Consider the following 21,609-nt stretch of genomic DNA (forward strand, 5'->3'; position numbering starts at 1 on the left):
CAATGCTCCATTACTACAGTGGAGGAGTGAATGTAGCAACCCTAAGACAGCAGGGGTGTTACTGGCTAAATCACAAGATGAAAAACATGAAAAAAGACAGAAAGCTGCAATATATTAGATTTTTGATTTTGGGTGTTATAAACTTAAATTTAACAACATGCAAATTGCCATATATTATTTATACAATTTACATGCAGTATACTGTATACTCTCTCTCTCTCTACCAAGCAATGCCTGTAAATACATTTGTTGACTGGTAATACATGGAAGAATGTTTATTTATTTTCATTTTTTAATTTTTAAGGATTTTTAATTTAATGACTGCAACTTTAAACCAATGCAGTTTAATGGGACATTACAGTATAGCAATGATGAGACTGCATTTTCAGCTCACTGCAGCAAGCCTACGATAGATACATTGGATGACTTTGCAGTAAAAACAGTAGGTACGTGCTCATGCTGCTGATACATAGGATGTTATTCACAGGTTATGCTGTCTAATTGTAACTCTTTGTCATTATATTGTACACTTCTTAACCCACAGTTGCATTTACGGTGTATACAAACCGCTGCAGCATTCAGTGATGTTGGATTTCTGCCAAACCATCCTTAAAATGCAGTATTTTAAAAGGCATCTCAGCTAATGTTTCTGAAAAGCACTCGCAGTTTTTTTTCCATTTTCCCTGTGTAAAAAAAAAAAAAAAAAAAAAAAGCACGTGAATTGCACTTTAAATTCAAGCCCGAGAAATGTGGTTTCTTTGTATGCAAGATCCAGTTAACAATACATTTGAGAAGGACAAGTGAAAAGGTACAGTCTGCTTTTTTTTTTATTATACTGTCCCTATTTTGTTACCAACTGATTATAAATAATTGCTGTGATTTCAGCATAACAATAAAGCTATATGTTTTCCATCAACCCTCATGTATACCTGCAACTGTAAAAGTCATTCACATTAGATTGTATATGTAGTCATAATGATATGTTACCCTACAGTATATTATCTTACTTTTAAGTACATATGTATGGTATATATTGGTGCAATGTAATACTTATTAATACTTTTATATTACCAGTTATACAAAAATGTGTAAAATCAAAATTTCCAATTATCCGGAATAAATGTATAAGCTATTTGGCTAACACAGCATTCTACAAAGTATTTTTATTGGACATTGTGTATAATGTATATGATGTATGATTTGCTGCATCAGACATTATGTGTGTAAAAGATAATGTAAATCAGATGTATTCCCTTAAAGAAAATGAATGCAGCAAATTTTAAAAACACACACAACTTAAAGCGGAACTTTACCCAAAAGGGGAAGTTCTGCTCTCCCCCCCCCCCATCACATTTTGGTGATATGATTTTTTTTGGGGGGGGGGTACCTAGTTTTGACAGATACCAGCTCCCACTTCTGTTTAAATCCCCTAGGTGATCTGAGCAGAAGTTCTCCCCCCCCCCCCCCTCCCCGCAGCCTTCTGGGACACATTACTATTCACAAAGCGCAGCGCTACTCACGCATGTGCAGTTGACCCTGGAGAATAAAATGCTGGCAGTTTCCACTCTTTTGTTTTGACAAACAATATTAGCATAATGTTTTCTCAAGCCCGTATTTTCAGTAAAATACACAATAAAGGTAATTTTAGTGCATACAAACATAACATTTCCATGCTCAGCCATCCATACTCAGCAATACTCATCCATCCATCAATCCATGCTCAGCCATCCATACTCAGTAATACTCATCCATCCATCCACCCCCATCATTCCATACTCAGCCATACCCAGCCATACCCAGTCATACCCAGTCATACCCAGTCATACTCAGCCATACCCAGCCATACCCAGTCATACTCAGCCGTACCCAGCCGTACCCAGCCATCCTCAGCAGTACCCAGCCGTACTCAGCCGTACCCAGCCGTACTCAGCAGTCCTCAGCCGTACTCAGCTGTACTCAGCCGTACCCAGCCATCCTCAGCTGTACCGAGCAGTACTCAGCTGTACCCAGCCATACTCAGCCGTACCCAGCCGTACCCAGCTATCCTCAGACGTACTCAGCCGTACCCATCCGTACTCAGCCATCCCATCCATACTCAGCCACCCCATCCGTACTCAGCCATACTCGACCATACCCAGCCATACTCAACCATACCCAGCCATGCTCAACAATACCCAGCCATATTCATTCATGCTCAGTCATCCAATCAATACTCAGCCATCCACATTTATGGCTCAACCATGCTCAGCCATCCCAATCCGCGGCTCATCCCCATTCATGGTCATCCATGCCACATCAGTTCTCATCTATACCACATCCATGCCACTACAGTGCCTCACAAAAGTGTAATAGGTAGTCAAATTAGATTTGAAATGTATGCCCCTAGAACACCTGATGGTGCTCCCTGCATGTTGGGCCTCTGTGTGTGGCCTGGCTGTGGAAAAGTCTCCCACATGTAGTTTCGCCGTACTAGGGGAGGAGTAGGAGAATCTATTTTGGGGTGTAATTTTTGGTATGTACATGCTATGTGTTAGAAATATTGTATAAATGGACAACTTTGTGTAAAAAAAATGCGTTTTCATTTTCTTTCCACATTTTCCAAAAACTTGTAGAAAAAAATGACATGTTCAAAAGACACATTATGCCTCATAGATTATACGTTGAGGTGTTTTCTTTCCAAAATGGGGTCATTTTTGCGACGTTTCCATTGTCCTGGTGCTCCAGGGCCTTCAAAAGTGTAAGAGGTAGTCAAGAAATTATATGTGTAATTTATGCTCCTAGAACGCCTGAAGGTGCTCCCTCAATGTTGTGCCTCTATATGTGGCCATGCTGTGTAAAAGTCTCACACATGTGGTATCGCCGTACTCAGGAGGAGTAGCAGAATGTGTTTTGGGGTGTAATTTGTGGTATGCATATGCTGTGTTGGTAAATACTAAAAAATTTTTAAAAATTTAAAGCGCCCCGTCCCGCCGATCTCGCGCGCCAAAGCGAACGCATACTTGAGTGAGGTGTCACCGCGAACGTTAGAGCGAGAGCAATAATTCTAGCCCTGGACCTCCTCTGTAACTCAAAACATGCAACCTGTAGAATTTTTAAAACGCTGCATATGGAGATTTTTAAGGATAAAAGTTTGTCGCCATTCCACAAGCGGGCGCAATTTTGAAGAGTGACATGTTGGGTATCAATTTACTCGGCGTAACATCATCTTTCACAATATAAAAATTAATTGGGCTAACTTTACTGTTGTCTTATTTTTTTATTTAAAAAAGTGTATTTTTTTCCCAAAAAAGTGAGCTTGTAAGACCACTGGGCAAATACAGTGTGACAGAAAGCATTGCAACGACCACCATTTTATTCTCTAGGGTGTTAGAAAAATATATATAATGTTTGGGGGTTCTAAGTAATTTTTTAGCAAAAAAAAAAATGATTTTAACTCTAAACAACAAGTCTGAAAAGTAGGCCCGGTCTTAAGGTGATTAAAAGAGCATGGAGCAAAGCTTGTTAATGGAGGCTAGCAGACTGTGGACTTCAATTCCCACAAATATTTGCACCTAGAGGAGGAGAAGTTTCACTTATTTACCAGGCAAACTGATCTTGATCTGAGCAGTCCAGAGAAGACAGCGACTGGTACAAGCCTGCGATCAGGGTCTGTGCCTCACATCCAAGGGATTGGAGCCATTAGAGAAGAGCTAAGAGGACCCTGTGCCTGTTCACCCACTATACGACGTGGGAATGGATCTGAGCCTGCTAGAGCTGCCTTCATAGACTGAGTATGACAAAAAGAAAGAGCTGCTGCGTCTTTAGGATTGGAATTGAGAAACCGTGGCCTGTGCGAGAGGCCGATATTTGATTACTAGGGACTGTTGATCGCCAAGCCATAGGGACTGAATTACCTGCCTGCCATCAAGAAGTGGTGAGCTGAGCTACACATCCTAAATGTTCAGCACACACTGTTAGTCCAAATAGAGACTGGTTCTACTAATCAGCACACCTGTCTTACCTTACTCACTAACACTCCTAAAAGGGACAGTGCACCATCTAAAGAAGGACCCCTTCAAAAGCCAGCCAATGTTAATTACTAGGCACAAAGTCATTTCTACCACCTCCAGGGTTACCCCCATATCGCCCACTTTTGGGGTTGTATGCAAAAGGTGTACACCAGGACCCTTTTTGATTCTTCTGAACTTGTTGTTGAGGTTGTTTAGAGACCTCAGTTACCCGGTAGTAGTTTAATTTAGTGTTGCTATAACATTTGGATGCTAACTAGTGGGTAATTAACCATTTAACCCTTTATAGCGTTCTTAAGTCTGTGTAATTATTGCTTATTGTTTTACCCTCTGTTTGTTTGCATTGTCTTAATACACTTAATTAATTATCTCCAAGCTGTTTGTGGCCTTATTCGTGTGCATTTCAGAGTGGTAATTCCACAGGTGTGGATGGCTTTAGTACTGTATATGACCAAGTGTGTCAATGGGGACCGAGCAGTTTGGAGAGTCGTGGTAGAGAGGACCGATCATCATTTGTGGCTCCTGCGGGAGGTAAGCGCTACACAATCACATAGGGGGCTGACAAGTCCCAATGTGATAGCATAATGTATATTATACTGTAGGTCCTCTTAAAAGAGAAATCAGGAGGTTATTACACCCTGAATGTCACCTCTGCACCCCACTGAAGCTAAGCAAGCATAGATTGTGCTGTATCAGCTTTTTCCCCAGCCACAGGCTGTTTTGGTGCTATTTATTTTAAATTGGTCTCCAACATACCTAAGCATCAAAGCACATCAAATTTGCATTGTTTTGCACTGCAATGCTAAGATGTGACCCAGTTGTGCCTTGCAATGCACTGTGTAAAAAATTAATTACTGTAAATAAACAGTGTGTTTCCTTGCATTACGGTTTGGCAAATGAAAATGAATGGGTTTCTGTACTTTCTTCATATAACTTACCTAACCCCACAACAGCTCTCCAGACTTACACAATCTCTCAGTCAACAATGCCCTAAATGACAGGTGTGAGTAGGTACTCTATGGCACATGTAAAGTGGTTGTAAACCCTTACATATACCCAGTTAAGTAACTAGCATTGGGTGATATACAGAGAGAAAATAAATCCTTCTACATAAGTTGTACCTGTTTATCTGCAGCAACTCTTCTCTACATTCATTAAGAGCCAGTTCACACCACTTGCAGTGGGGTAAATGCCCTCTGCAGACACGCATGGGTGACAATAATTCTTAATGGCAAGCCACACATCTAGCAAACCGTGCAATTTGGTGCTGAGTGATTTTAAAAATCGTTCCTGCTGTATTTTTGGGCACTCCTGCTTGTTTGGAAGCACATTACAATGAATGGGAATGAGCAAGAAACACGCACACACGGACGCACCTATATGGTGTGATCAAACTTTTAAAGTTTTTCCGAGCTTCCATGACTCATGCAAATAACAGAGGAACCAGACTGCAAACAGAAATCACTTTTTACTTTGAACTGAGATAGGTACAAACTATACAGGGATATGCTTTGTTCATTTTCAGGACAGAGGATTACAAGCTCTTTAAACAAATATAATTTGAAAGTTCTCCATTAAACATTATTTACAGCATGTAAACTCATAGCTAAATTCTGAATGTCAGCACTTCCCCATAAAGAAAATATAATGCATCTCAAAAATGAATGCAACAATCCTTTAAAGGAATCCATAAATTGCAATAGGGGGTTACCCCCAAAAGTTTCATAAAATTGATGATAGAGGGATGACACAGAATGATACTTGTGTGGCATCTACCTAAATCAAATGGGGGCTTATTGTTTAGGGCTTCTATTTGTCTATTCTATATGTTTTTAATCATATAAAAGCAGTTGTGCATGCAAAAGTGATGGAGGAAGAGTTCCATATACTATATTGTCAAAAGTATTGGGACACCTGCCTTTACACACACAGGAACTTTAATGGCATCCCAGTCTTAGTCTGTATGGTTCACTACTGATTTGGCCCACCCTTTGCAGCTATAACAGCTTTAACTCTTCTGGGAAGGCTGTCCACAAGGTTTAGGAGTGTGTCTATGGGAATGTTTGACCATCCTTCCAGAAGCGCGTTTATGAGGTCAGGCACTGATGTTGGATGAGAAGGTCTGTCTCACAGTCTCCGCCCTAATTCATCCCAAAGGTGTTCTATTGGTATGAGGTCAGGACTTTGTGCAGGCCAGTCAAGTTTCCTCACCCCAAACTCGCTCATCAATGTCTTTATGGCAAACTGCGGCTCTTTGAATTCCAGGACGGCGTTAGTATATGCTCAGATACAAGAGGAGAATTTTGTAAGTCTTAATTGGCTGTGAAAGCAAGTTTCAATAAACAGTATTACACTATGGATATCTTCTGGTTATATTCCCTATGGCATATTTGAGGATCTACCTGATGAGCAATTGCTCATCAGGTAGATCCTATCATCAGGTATTCCCTATGGCATATATGAGGATTACCTGATGAGCAATTGCTCTTATAACAGGCCCAATATCCACCATTATCTGGTGAGTGTGGGCACATAAGGAGGGGAGCACGGCACTGCGTGGCATAAGAATAAGCACTTGCACAAGGACTGCACAATGATATATTTTTTTGTTTTTTTCATGCTTTATATAGTTTTAGCACTCAAGATTTATTTGCACTTAGATATATGATTTTTGGTAAATATTGTTGATGGGGGGGCGTGGCCTGGCAAGCGATGGTGTAGGACGCAGATAGCGGGAGCTCCTCTTGCCGAAATCCTGTATCTCAGCCTGACTGCGGATTAAGATATATAAAAGCTCTTTACAGACGCTGTTTCAACCCGGGATCGGGATCCGCTATGTCACCACCGAAAAAAACAACAGCGACGGTGGACAAGCTTGCTAAATATCAGCATGACGGAGAGGATGGACAGGCCAAAGATGGCGCCGCCACATGTTCAGGAGAAGACCGTCAGAATTCTGATACAGCCAAAGTACTGGATGCAATAGCAGCGCTTCAAACCACTCTCACGACTAAGATTGATGAGGTTAAAATTGACATCTCACTCCTGAGACAAGATCTGTCCAAAGTGAAAGACAGGGTCACTGAAACTGAAGCCCGCATGAGCACTGTGGAGGACATCCTAAGCCCATTACAGCACACTAAGGAGGACATGAAGCGACAGCTCCAACAGCTCCATTCTCATCAGGATGACATGGAGAACAGGATTCGCAGATGCAACCTCAGATTTATTGGCCTGCCTGAAAGGGCTGAAGGTAAAGATCCAGCCGAATATCTGGAGAATCTCCTCATTGCCACATACGGCCGGGAGGCTTTTTCAGTGATGTTTTTGGTGGAAAGGGCACATCGTATACCAGCTAAGCCCCCACCTATAGGAGCACCTCCCCGCACTCTTATTGCTAAGTTTCTGAATTTTAAGGACCGGGATAAGATTATGCAACTTACAAGAGAGAGAGGAAACATACAGATAGAAAATGGCCACGTGGCAGTATATCCAGATTTCTCAAGTGAGGTACAGCGCAAGAGATCACAATTTCAGGATGTCAAGCGTCGCCTAAGGGTACTGCACCTTAAATATGCCATGCTCTTTCCGGCTAGGCTCAGGGTGGAGGAAGATGATCGGGTGCAATTTTTTGAGACCCCCGCAGCGGCAATGTCATGGCTGGACCGCCGAGACAGACCGACCTAGTTGATATACCGGAAAACTGCCACTGTAAGTACATTAGCCCGCTCCCCTTAACGCATAGGAACCCAGGATGACTTTTGTACTTTAAACAAGCTTAGCATACTGTATGTCTTTGCACTCAGCTGCTGGCAAAATCGAAAGAACCACATCAGCCGGGATGTATGAGATTATATGGGCTGTGTAGCCTCACAAGGCTGGAGAAATGTATATGCTACATCCTATGCTGGGTTTGGTGAGGGGAGCAAGATTATTTGGGGGCTGTTTTTTTTTTTGTTTTTTTTTTCTCTTTTTCTTCCCCCTTTCTTCACCCCTTCCTTTTTTTTTCCGCCTTTGTATTTTTTTTTTATTTTTCTATTCCCGATCACGGATATCCTGTAGAGCTATTCAAACTCTGGGATTGAGATGCCAGAGAGCAGAAGACATCTCCTATATAAGCAAGAGGATGTAATAGTTTCTCTATATTGCTCTACCACACTCTGTTCAGTGAACAATCGTCCCCATAGGACTAAGGTTACCAGTTGAAATGTACCAAGTATTGGTATTAAGTCATGCACCTCCAGCCAGGTTTTTATGCTGGATGTTGGTCATTTTGACAATTTGTTTAGGGTATTGGATCGCCATGTTATGGAGGTACGGAGCTGGGAGGGAGGGATGTTGCCCGTGTACAGGACCTGAGTTCTGAAACCAAAAATTGTCTATATAAATTTTGGATTTGTTACCAGATACACACATGCATAAGTATGAGTATTATATGTACAATAAGAGGCATGCTACAAAAATGTGGATGTGCAATGTTTTTAGATATCTTGACCCTGGTGATCTGCTTCATGATTTTCCACCGAGTGATTAGATGACTACGATTAAATTCCTGACTTGGAATGTGAGGGCACTGAGAGATAAAATCAAACGCACTGCGGCCCTTACATATTTAAAATCACAGAAAGTAAATGTGATAATTCTAACTGAAACCCATGTTACTGGTCACCTACGAGCTGCATTAAAGAGGCCGTGGATTGGATGGGCATACCATAGCACACACACCAACTTTTCTAGAGGGGTCACCTTAATGGTAACTAAAAACACTCCATTTGAATTTATATCCATGGAGTCGGATCACCAGGGCAGCTTTCTATTCTTACATGCTACTATAGGGGGACTACCTGTGTTAATGATAGCGTGTTATATTTCCCCCCCCTTACAGCTCGGAAGTGGTTAGGGCAGGCCTATCTTTTATGGCCCAGTATCCGACGGTCCCAGCTGTGTGGATGGGGGATTTCATTATGACAATGAACTCCTACTTAGATCGCCCTGCACAGTCCGGGAATGTGGCTAATGCAAATCGACAGACTGGACGAATTATGGCGGAATTTGCGCTAATTGATGTATGGAGGTATAGGAATCCCACTGCAAGGGCATATACATGTCATTTTACTAGTTATGCCACCATGTCTAGGATAGATTATGTACTGGTCTGTAAAATGCTACTTCCTAGGATTACAGGAGCAGGATTTGCACCCAGGGCCTTGTCAGACCATTCCCCAAGTTGGATACAGATGTCTATGCCTAATACGGCTCCTTTAAATATATGGAGACTTAATCCATTTTGGTTGTCAGCTTTGACGGACCACAGCTCTATAGAAAGAGAACTGAGGTTTTTCTTCCCAGCAGATCAAAGTCTCCTATCATTTAACATGCAATGGGACGATTTTAAAATGCATGCAAGACGAGTATTGGATAATAGGATTACAAGACTTAAAATGTCCTCTAAAATGATAGTGCGTTTGATGGAAGACACACTGTAGGACTTGGAAGAGGCGTATAACACTCATCCTTCTCCTGACAATCTTAACAAAGTTAAAATGCAAGAACGGATGGTGTCACAATTACAGATGGAAAAATCCAAGCAGCGCTTGTTTTTCTGTAAGACAAGAATATACGAACATGGAGAAAGGGCAGGGAAAATGCTGGCATATCTAGCTCACCTAGAGGATAAACCGCCAATAGTAGTATCATTGCGTGAAACAGATGGCACGATTGTCACAGACCCCGCACTAGTGGCTGCAAAGTTTTTACGATTCTGTGGGGAACTCTATGGTTCAAAATGTAACTACACTCCCCAAGAGATTCATACCTGCACACGATACAATTTCCACGTCTAAATTTAGGACAATTCCAGGCATTAGAGGCCCCCATTACTGCCCAGGATATAGATATAGCAATCTCCCAGTTGGCAAAATCCAAAGCCCCGGGATTAGATGGTTTACCTCTAGAGTTTTATACCACATACTCAGAAACACTTACTCCAAAGTTAAAGACTCTTTTCCGCTCAATTTTTGAAATGGGAGTGCTTCCCCCATCAATGCAGGAGGCCCAAATTATAGTCCTCCCCAAGCCTGGTAAAGACCCTCATTACCCTGAGTCATACCGCCCCATTTCCCTATTGCCAGTAGATATTAAAATATTAGCTAAGATCTTATCCTCTAGATTAAATTCAGTTATCCTATCTTTGATCCACCCAGATCAAACTGGGTTCATGCCGGGGAAGAACACGGTAATGAACATCCAGAGGCTGTTCATGAACCTACATTCCCAGCGTGATAATGCAGGAACTAGAGTTGTGGTGGCACTCGACACAGCTAAGGCGTTCGATTCTGTCTTGGGTCTTCTGGGTTGTTATGGGTTTGGCCCCAACTTTATAAAATGGGTACAGCTTTTGTACCAGACACCAAAGGCAAGGGTGATGCTTAAATCCAAAACACAAGTCTGGTCAAGATTACCTTTGGGGGTAATGGGCAGAATCAACTTAATAAAAATGATTCTGCTGCCCAAAATGTTATATATGGTATGGCATGCTCCGTTATATATCCCACTTAAAATATTTAAACAAATGGAAGCCATCTTGAACTCCTTTGTATGGGGTCAAGGGAGACGTAAGATAGCATGGCATATTCTTAAAAATCCCACTCTTGAGGGAGGATGTTCTCTCCCGGATATCCAAGATTATTATGTGGCCTCACAACTGTCGCACATATACTACTTTAATACTACTGAAGCTCAAAGATATAGATCTTTAGTGTGTGATGTGCCAAGAAATATATTGCTTACCCCTATTCAGGCAATCTTTAGAAAGGGAAAATATCAACATAATGCTGCATGTTTCAATACGGGCATGTTGAAACATCATCAAAAAATTTGGGAAATAGCAACTAAGAAACAAAATCAGTCCAACATACATTCGCACACCCGTTATGGCTAAATGACCACTTACCTGCGCTGAAAACGGTACCTGATCCCCAGATTTGGGCAGCGTATGGTGTCCTTTATCTGTCGCACATCTGCACTGCAGATGGGCCTTTAAGCTTCCAGTCACTCAAGGAAAGATTTTCGCTTCCAAACCAGGTATTTACAGCTCAGACATGTGCTTAGAGCACAAATGGCTTCCATTGACATTACTCTTGACACCCCGCCGATTGTTGGTATTATACTTGGAGCAGACTCAACTAAGCTTATATCAAATCTGTATTATGCCCTTAGATTACATAGATCTCATAAAATTTCCCAAATAGCAAAAGAAAAATGGGAACAAGACGTAGGCCCAATTGATAACACAGACTGGGTAGAAATCTTGGAGGGAGTTAAGGTGGCTTCCCCTAAATTATCGGATAGATTAACACAACTAAATATTGTGCATCGCACATACATTACACCAATAAAATTGGCTAAGTTTCAACAAAATAGAAGTCCTATGTGCACTATGTGTTTACTGACTCCGGGTTCTTTTTACCATTTAATGTGGAGCTGCCCGAAAATACAATCCTACTGGTTACAGGTAATACAGTTTCTACATGACATTATGGGGTCACCTGTGGGTCTTGATTCAAAATTATGTCTGCTGGGTTTACTACCTGATGCTGATGTGGATAAATACCTAGCTATGTTTATATCTGAAACATTATTCCTAGCAAGGAAAGTAATAGCTAAAGTCTGGATTCAAGCAATGCCCCCAACAATACAAAATTGGAAAAAAGATATAAATGATACCCTTCCCTATAGAAAAATCATGTATACTCACAGAGGTCGCCCACAAAAGTTCTCCAATATATGGGATCGTTGGCTGGAGGATGGTGAAACTTGTACTATATGAGTTGCAGTTGAAAATTGTGACCAATTTGTGAATTATTCTGCCTCAACATAAGTATTAGATACACATCTGTACACAGATATGAAGTCTGCTATGACTGTCAACGTTTGTATATCTCATGCTAGAATGTATATGTATGCCTCAACTTGACCCAATTGCACTGTATATGTATAACTGGTATAAACCTCAATAAACTGATTTTCTGGTTAAAAAAAAAATATTGTTGATGGGAAGACAGAGCTGGGTACACATGTTATAAATTGATTTAAGGGCACCTACACCCTATACCGAAGAAGCACTCAATTAGGTAATCTAACCACAGAAAAGCATATTAAAGTCTTAGCGTGGGAATCACAAACCTTTATACACATTAAGTTCATATCAGCCAACGGTTAAAAATGGTAAATTAGGACACTCAGTCTTGCAGCTCCTATTGGCATAGTAAGAGCCATACCTATAATAACAATAAGAGCTGAGAGAGGGCTCACAGACCTTGTGTATTACAGAATCTAATAAATTTATATTAATAAAAAAACAGTATCACATTCTCAAGTGTAATAGAGAAAAGCCCTTTCAGAAAAGCCTTAAGGTCCAGCAGCATATTCCCATCCTTTTGGCCAGCAGCAGGGCAGATGATCTGATCTTGAGTCCATCTGTCAGCCTCAGGCAAGGACTAAAGCATGCCCTACTTGATGTAACTGAGTGATGCTCTCTCTTACTGAAAATCAATTAGAGAAAGAGAGTGCATTTTGGATTCTTGTGAGTGTGGCAACACATTTATTAGTCACACGACATCTAGCAAATCCATGTTATTCTGTCACTCATTTTTGAGTAGAGCATCCGGATATTCTTCATAAGCTTCCTCTTTAAATTTATGGAGATAGTTTTTATCAAAGAATTTTTCTTTAACACGCCTTTAAATTGCAGGTTTATTTCTCCATTTCATGTGAAGGCAGCTTGAAATGTGAATAATAGTTACCACCAGTTGGTTTCAGATTGTTTTAATAATACTTTTATTAGCACGAGTGATCCCATATCAAGAAATATCAGTAAAAGGGCATCACTAACATAGGTAAACGTAAGAGCAAAATTGTTATTAGAATGATTGATAAAGGGTGATATGATGTATATCAACTCATCCCATAAGACAATGTCATCAATATATCAATGATAAAAAAATAGTATGAGAGATTAAGAGGGAGACTGTTTATACTAAAAATAATGGGTCTACCAGGTGATGTTTCTAAATTCCTATGGTCCTTGGGAAAATGATAAGAGTATTGTATGCTAAAGTTATCTTTAAAACAATAGTAATAAAAACAATAATAATAAAAAGCAATAATTTTTGCTTTTGGATATAACATTATCCTGAAGTACTGTACTTTACCATCAGTTTCAGCTCCTGCTTAAATTCTGGTGTGGGATCTTTAGAAAGACGTTTATAGGTAACTGTATCAGATAAAAGTGTGATTGCTTTCTTCTCCTTGTCCATCTTATTTTGTATAATGGTTGTCTTTCTACACATGTTAAGTCATTCTAAATAGGAAACATGATAGAAAGTGTCAATAAATGCTTCTTATCTACAATTCAATAGTTGTCATCACCCTAAATGGAAAAATAGACTGAACAAAAGCTGCAGACTATAGGAAGATTATATTTTACAAAGTTGTTTTATTTTGTTTTTTTGGAACAGCTTTCTTAAGGTTGTGGCACAGATACAATCATAGGCACACTGCTTCGGGTTCCACATCAAAAGAGAAAGAAGTTATATTTTTCCGATAGGAAATAAAGCAGCGCTTATGCACTACTTGGAGAAGATGAACAAAACTGCAAAAGAAAGGTCCTACAGGTGTCGGACTCAATCAACCCTATGATCAGTGTTATTATGTAGTTCAGGGTGAAGATAAAGGAGAGCAGCCAGGCCTGGTACTATCATAGGCTTTAGATTCACAACATTTATTATTTTAGTGTGAATCTTTAGCCAATGTCACTTTTTGAGAATGGACTGAAGGACAAGGAGAAGAGAGAGTGAGGTTAAAGAAGAAAGAAAGCACAAAAAAAAGAAAAGGTGTCTGATGGAAGATCATCCCAGGAGGCCAGGACTTTTAGTAGTGCTTTGATTGTTTGGAGAATTTCTTCTGTAGTAAATGGGTCAGAAAGGGAATTGCCCATTGAGTGGTCGATTCTGGGTGGTGCTGCACAGGTAATGTTTTGAAACAATTGTGTGAGACACTGCGAGTTTTATGGGATGGCGAGCGTGTTAAGGATGTTGTACAGGGTAGAGTAGTAATCATGGACCTCTGAGGTATTCACCTCTGATGAGTGCCCCATAACTTTTTGAGACAACAGAGTTTGGGGATGTACATTATCCCTAGCTTCGTAGGGATCAAACTGGTCAGTGGTCTACTCGCATTGTTCCCAAATTTGTACATAGTCCAGCGAATAGAATCTTCATGAAATAAGTATACTTGATCTAATAAGTGATAAAGGTCCTTTTGCTTCTGTTCCAGCCGCTGAAAGGTACCAGCCTCTGAAGAGCATTTAAGTTGAAGCTCCAGAGTGTGAATCTCCTGTAGAACTCTGATGATTTCTGACGATTTCTGACAACTGTTCTCTTTTCAGACAAGAGCCTTCGGCTCTTATGCCGCGTGCACACGAGCGGAATTTCAGACAGAATTAGTCCAATGGGAGCTTTTCATCGTATATTCCGACTTTTTCTGTGGACAATTCAGATGGACTTAGAGGACATGTTCTATATTCTTCCGATGGAACAAATTACTATCGGAAAAACCGCTGGTCTGTATGCTGTTCCGACGTACCAAAAACGGCGCATGCTCTGAAGCAAGTACAAGATGGAAGCTATTGGCTACTAGCTATCGAACTTCCGTTTTCTAGTCCCGTTGTACGTGTTGTACGTCACCTGGACGGTCGGAATTTGGGGTGACCGTGTGTATGCAAGACAGCTGTGTCTGAGAGGTGGTCAAACAGGAATTGGGAGACAAGAGGTAGGACTGCTGCATGAGTTGGTTCATTCTTGATCAGAGCATTGCTGAGCCTCCATGAGGCAAATAGTTTGGTGGAATGAGGAAGAGTGAGGGAAAGAAAAATCAGCAAAAAATGGTCTGGCCGAATTTGGGAACCAATACACACGTGAGCAGTGGGAGACTAAGAATAGATCTATTCTAGTATAAGTAGAGCGTGTTCAGGACTGACAGGTGTAGTCCCACTCCGAGGGATGCAACACTCGCTATACTCTACAAGTTGGTGTTCATGAAGTTTATGTTTGAGCCTATTAATTTGAGATAGGGAAAATCGAGAAGAATGACACATGGTATCCAAAGACGGGTTGAGCATCACATTTGAATCTGCCCTAAGATTAACCATGCCATCTATAAAAGGACCTAAGTATTTCGAGAGAGCCAATCGTGCAACTGGCTGCTGTTACGCTGACAGCTGTGATGGGTGATAATGACGAGAACTGTGACAGTCTTTGGTCCGTCGAGAATGGCTGTGAGTATTCGGCGTAGTAATAGGTGGTGAATCTGCGCAGATGCGTGTGTAATTTGCCACTAGCACAGACTATAGTATAGTAGCAGGTTCTGGCATTGGCTTGAACGCTGAGTGGTATGTATATTTTTATCAGGGTGTCGTATCTTGGTCTCTTAAGGATGAATATCCCATCTGAGTCTGAGCTAACAGCAATCTCAATCTCTGGCTCATGAACTGAATCAGGGGTAATCAGGCTGGGCCCTGGCATTATCGCCAGTATTAGTCTCTGCTATTATATTTGAAACACCAGTGTTCAAGTTTGTCTCAGTGCTTTTCTCTATGGATAAATCAGTTGTTGCAGTCCTCATTTCTGTTGTTTTGGTCCAGGAGGACAAAGTCATATCTCTATGTTCTAGAATTTCACCCTCTGTTTCAGCACCTGAGAAAGAGATGCTGCTACTTTCTTGAGGAGAAGGTCACAACCAGTTGAATGCTGATTCTTCTTCATCACTCTCATCCTCCTCCAGGTTTGAGATGTTGCCCTGGCAGGTTAGAGATGATCATGGTCTAGGACTGTGTGAATCCAGTAGTTCAGAGTTAGCAGTTTGTGGCATTTGAATGGCCTCAGAGATGGACAGTAAATAGTTTTTATGCTACACCTTCAGTGGACCAACTTTTCCCTCAGGGCGAATTTGATAAACTGGCAACCCATGCTAACCCAGCTAACTTGTGTCTCCCTGTTACTCCTAGATTTCTCAACAATACATGATCCACAGGCTGAAGATCTTGCACCTTCACCTTAAGGTCAAAGTTACTTTTATTCCTCTGTTCTTGTGCACTAGAAACTTCATAAGCCTTCATGTAAGCTGACTTCAAGCTCATGTGCGCAATCGGTCATCCTATTCCATATAAGAAGTTAGAGACGTGTGGTCGGTGGAAGTCCAAAAGCTAGGTCAACAGGTAGACGAGCCTTCCTCCCAAACATCAGTTTGTATTGGGAATTCCCAGTGGCGTCATTCACTGTATTATTGTAAGCATGGACTTCAACTATGTGGTTCCCCCAATGTTGTTTCTTCTCCAAGGTTAATATCCCCAGCATGTTTAGCAGGGTACAAATGAATCGTTCTGGCTGAGGGTCTCCTTGAGGATGGTATTGGGAGGTTCTGGACTTCTGAATACCCAGCAATTCACAAAGTCTCTGAATGAGTTTGCTTTCGAAGTCTCTACCCCGATCTGTGTGTTTCCTTTGTGGCAGACCATAGTGTACAAAAAATGTTTCCACTAGAACAGGACATTACTCCTTCTGCTCGAGCCAGGTTCCAGGCACAGAAAGTCAATGCACACCAGCTCTCTTGACTGTGGAGATGGCTCATATGGTCCTCTCTGTTTGGCAAAGTTTTTCCCTGAATGTACCTGAGACAGGAGTGGCAATAGTTTTCCACTACTTTTCTCATAGAAGGCCAATAAAATTGGTCTTTGACTAGCCTGAAAATCCTGTTTGGCCCTAAGTGTCCATGATTACTGTGAAGGGCAGTCAGTACAGTCCTTCGATGTTTCTCCTGAGCCTTCAGAGGGACCTCTTCTATAGATGATACCGTCTTGCAACTACAATTGGGCCCATTCCTTATAGACCAGCTTAGAGTTTGTGAAAGAGTTGTCTAACAGAAGGTTAGGGCTTTGTTTGGTCAGAGCCTTCAATGTTAAGTTGCGTAGCAAGTCCTCACTTTGGTCTCTTCGTATACATTTCTTTGACAACTGTGGGGTCACAGTAACATTTGGGCACTCCAGGTTGGGTAACACCAATGACTTCTGCCTGACTGCCCCTTTATGAGGATGTTCAACTCCTTGACATATAGCCTGAACCCCATCAGGTGTTAGGTGAGTCCAGTTCTCTGGGCTATTATCCAAAGTATGGGGTCTCCGAGATAAAGTCCCTCCCTCCTAGATTGTAAGCTCTAACGAGCAGGGCCCTCTGATTCCTCCTGTATTGAATTGTATTGTACTTGTACTGTCTGCCCTAATGTTGTAAAGTGCTGCGTAAACTGTCGGCGCTATATAAATCCTGTATAATAATAATAATAATATTAATAATAATAATAATAAAGTGTCTGCATCCAGATTCTCCACTCCTGTTCAGTACTTCAGACCAAATTGGAACCTGTATAAAGCGGCTAGCCACCAGTGTCCAGTGGTGTCTAGTGAGTTATTATCTGTCTTGACTACAAAAGTGACCCTATATAAGTAGTCTTTCAATGTATCAACGATTGTCCACTCTAAGGCCAGGAACTCTAATTTGGACACAGGGTAGTTCTTCCAGAAGGGAGTCAGACTTCCGCTTACACATGCAATGGGACGCAACTTCCCTTTTTGTTCTTGGTATAGAACCCCTCCCATTCCCTCTTAACTGGCGGTCTTCTCTTGATCATCAGGGTGCATCGGGATCTGATAGTACCCACCCTTCAAATCCAATACCCTGGACCATTTTGCCCCAGACAAGCATTGCAGAGCATCCTCTATTTGAGGGGCAGTGTAATGATTGGGTATTGTTCTTCGTTCAGCATCCCTTAGTCAATGCACATTCAAAAGAGACCCATTCTTCTTTCTCACGACAACTATGGGAGAGACAAAATGGCTCCTGGATTCCCAATTGACTCCTGACTTCTTCAATTCAGCTAGCTGCTTCCTGAGGTCCTCCACATCTCTCGCCTGGCTCTCTCTCAGAAAGGCTCATTCTCTTGCAGCCAGATCCAATGCCGTGAACTCTTGGCACATTCCACGTCAATATCACTCTTGCAAATCATCACTTCCCATATCGACAGCTGCTCTCTGACCCTCTCTTCCCACTCTGGCATCAATGCCTAGACTCAAGCCACCAGAGTTGAGGAGAAAGGCATGGGAAGTAAATGCACCGCCTCCTCCCAAAATAGCTGTTGAGTCTAGTATATTGAGGATAAGGTTCTTCTCTTAGGCCTTTGTCTGACAATCCCCAAAATCAGCCGGTGGTACTGGAGTCTCCGTGCTCACTTGCCCGATTACTAACCAAGGCTTCAACATGATCGGAGCCTCAATAGTGTTTCAAAGGCTAACCACAACACTCCCTCCATTACGAGATAGGGCTCTTGTGGGCACTACTTCTGGGATCAGCTCTACTCTACTGTCTTTTCTCCCCAGGAATTGGGCTGGTCCCAAGGCAGCTTGACAGTAGACTTCCTGCAAGCTATTTCCCCAGGTTTCAATAGTCTTTCCCTGGTGTCCTTTCTGCAAAGTCTTCCTATACCTTCTGTCGGAATCCTTTGCTCCCGAACTACTAATTGAAAGGCTTGTCTCAACTGAGGGTGTATCTGCTCAACTGTTGAGTTTTTCTTAATAGCTAGCGGAGTGAATCATCTTTTCACTAAATCAGTGTTAGTCCCGATGATTAAGGAGTTCTGCCTCACCCCTGGAGGACACACAATTGCTATGAATCAACTTTACCTGCTAGATGAGGGCCAAAGGTAATTTTGATTGGAATGTCATACATATTGTCATACAAGTCTCTATACAGCAGTGTTACTTGAGCCCTAGTATCTAATATTACCTTGGTGTAGATGCCCTCCACTTGAATCGAAACTATAAAAGATAAATGGGAGATTCCTCTTCACAATATGCCATATATGTGCCCTATAGTAGTTTACGAATTAAGATAATAGATATCTTTATCCTATCGTTGTCACTGCTGTACTGTTTTTTGGCACGTACCATAAATCCTCCACTGCACGGTCCAATGTGATAGATCTAATAATCCTTTGAGACCACGATGGCTCCTGCTATCCGGTATCAGTGTATAGTTGCTCTGCAAGCAGCGTCTCACATCAGTACGATAGATTGTCATGTAGCCACGTCCCCGACATGTTTCATCACTAAGACTTCTTCATGGGATCCCATGAAGCAATCTTAGTGACGTAACATGTCGGGGGCATGGCTACACTGATACCAGATAGCAGGACCTTAGGAGTGGGGTGAGAGACACATCACAAGCACACACTTCAGGTCCGCCATGACTGCAATGCACTGCTAAGCCATCATTTGTTTGCTTGCTGTGGATTTTCTTTTGAGGCTTACTTTTTTTGTTTTAAATGTGAGTGTAAACAGTGGGGGTTATTTACTATAGAGCTGCGGCGCTAATTAGCGCAAATTAGCACGAAAACGGTATTCACTATAGCACTGGTGAGAAAATACTCCCAAAATCGAATTTACTACAGTTCCCTGAAACCAAATAGCGCCCAAACCTGGAGAATTGCACATGGAAATAATGTTTAGAGCATGATATAATTGCCTAAATGGTACTGAAATATGCGGTATATTATTTAGAGATAATCTGCTTTTAAACGGTGTGAAAAAGTGATTTCTACGCTGAAATATCTTTAAAAGTCTGAGAAGTGAAAAATTCCCCGTTTTGGACAACTAGGTGCCAACACAACTGAGCATGCTCAGAGCTGAAAATAACTCTCATTTTAACTCAAGTGTCTTTTTTAGCCGGTGTCCTATCGTATTCTGTCCGCTATCGGATAGTGTCCGCTCTCTACTGCGCAAGCGCAGCTGGCCCATCGCATAGCGTCCGCTCTCTACTGCGCAAGCGCAGCGGGACACTCCGAAAATAGCCGAAATTAAACAGCTGAGCTGGGCACAGCTTAGCGCATACGCACTTTAAACCATATTATGTCACATGCCCCCGCACCGCACGCTCACGAGGCCGTTGCGTGCTTAAAAAAAGTGCATGTTTAAGGGCGCTTACATTAATGTTTACGGGCGGATACTTCTATAATAAGGCCGCTAATAAGGGTGGATACTTGTATAATAAGGGCATGTTTAAGGGCGGATACTTGTATAATAAGGGCATGTTTAAGGGCGGATACTTGTATAATAAGGGCATCGGGAGCGTGCGGGAGCCTGTGACTGAATGTAACGGGCATTGCGCAGGCGCCGTTTAGACTTGTTCCTCAGCTGTTCTTCTTCGGAGACTTTCGGCGTCTCCTTTGTCCTCCTTACTGCGCAAGCGCGGCGCCTGCGCAGTACGGAGCGGACACTATTTCATGGGGGGACAGTTTTCGTCAGAACACCGGCGCTATAGTAAATACCAAAATGAGAGCTAATTAGAGAGCTTTTTTTTTTTTTTTTTTTTTTTATGAAAATCTGCTCTATTCTAGTCCAAATGAAGTATTAGCCATGGATTCTAATGGAACAATTGTAACTTTCACAAAAAAAAACCTTTTAATGTTGAGATGAAATGTATCTTTCTGAAATAAAGATACATTTGTGAAATAAATTTTCCTTTGCAACATTGTTGCTTCTACTTAAAATATTTTGATTTTAAGAATTCTAGAATGTGGAATGTTTTGATGTTTTGGTAAAATATATTTTTCTCTGTCACTTTCGCTTGTTACTCTCAATCTCACAACAATCTTTACCCCAAACTCACACAGGTGTCTTTATAATCCACAAACAATACCATTGCTGATGCAAATTTAGAATGAATCACAGTTTTTTGTGCTTTTTATTATTTCCAAATATTCATAATTTGAGCCCAAAAAATGTAATAGGTGTACCAACATCAGAAAGCAAAATGTAATTCCCAAAAATTTGAGGGTAATATTCTATTCTCACCCATAAAAAAACACCAAATATCACAGAATAAATTAAGAAGAATAACTCTTGAGTAATGAATTCCATCACTTATATGTCCAATATAAATGCAGTATTATGTATATGGAGGTTCTCACATGTGGCAGCTCTGTGGCTTAGAGGTTAGAACTTCTGCTTAGCATCCCTGACTGTATGGGTTCAAATCCCAACCATGTAGAGAATTTGTCTCATCTCCCAGGTCCTATAACTATGTCTAAATGTAGTATGTATGTGTAGGAGGGTTCCACCACCATTGTAAGTCTTTTCCAGATACACTATTAAGCCAAAAGTATTGGGACGCCTGCCTTTACACACACATGAACTTTAATGGCAGCCCAGTCTTAGTCCGTAGGGTTAAAATTTGATTTGGCCCACCCTTTGCAGCTAGAACAGCTTCTGGGAAGGCTGTCCACAAGGTTTAGTGTGCCTATGGGAATGTTTGATCATTCTTCCAGAAGTGCATTTGTGAGGCCAGGCACTGATGTTGGATGAGAAGGCCTGGCTCGCAGTCTCTACTCTAATTCAGCCAAAGGGTGTTCTGTTGGGTTGAGGCCAGGACTTCATGCAGGCCAGTCAAGTTTCTCCACCCCAAACTTGCTCATCCATGTCTTTATGGACCTTGATTTG

General features: G+C 41.5%; 1 protein-coding gene across 1 annotated transcript in view; it reads left to right on the forward strand.

Annotated features, from left to right (window-relative positions):
- Positions 1-320: 320 nt before the first annotated feature.
- The window catches only part of TRPM2 (transient receptor potential cation channel subfamily M member 2), a 328,183-nt gene continuing 306,894 nt past the window's right edge, over positions 321-21,609 (forward strand). Inside the window, 1 exon segment of the mRNA XM_073633225.1 lies at positions 321-446. Within this exon segment, the coding sequence (XP_073489326.1) occupies positions 338-446 (109 nt within the window). The 5' untranslated portion in view covers positions 321-337.

This window comes from Aquarana catesbeiana, linkage group LG06 (assembly GCF_042186555.1).
Source record: "Aquarana catesbeiana isolate 2022-GZ linkage group LG06, ASM4218655v1, whole genome shotgun sequence".
NCBI classification, from domain to species: Eukaryota; Metazoa; Chordata; class Amphibia; order Anura; family Ranidae; genus Aquarana; species Aquarana catesbeiana.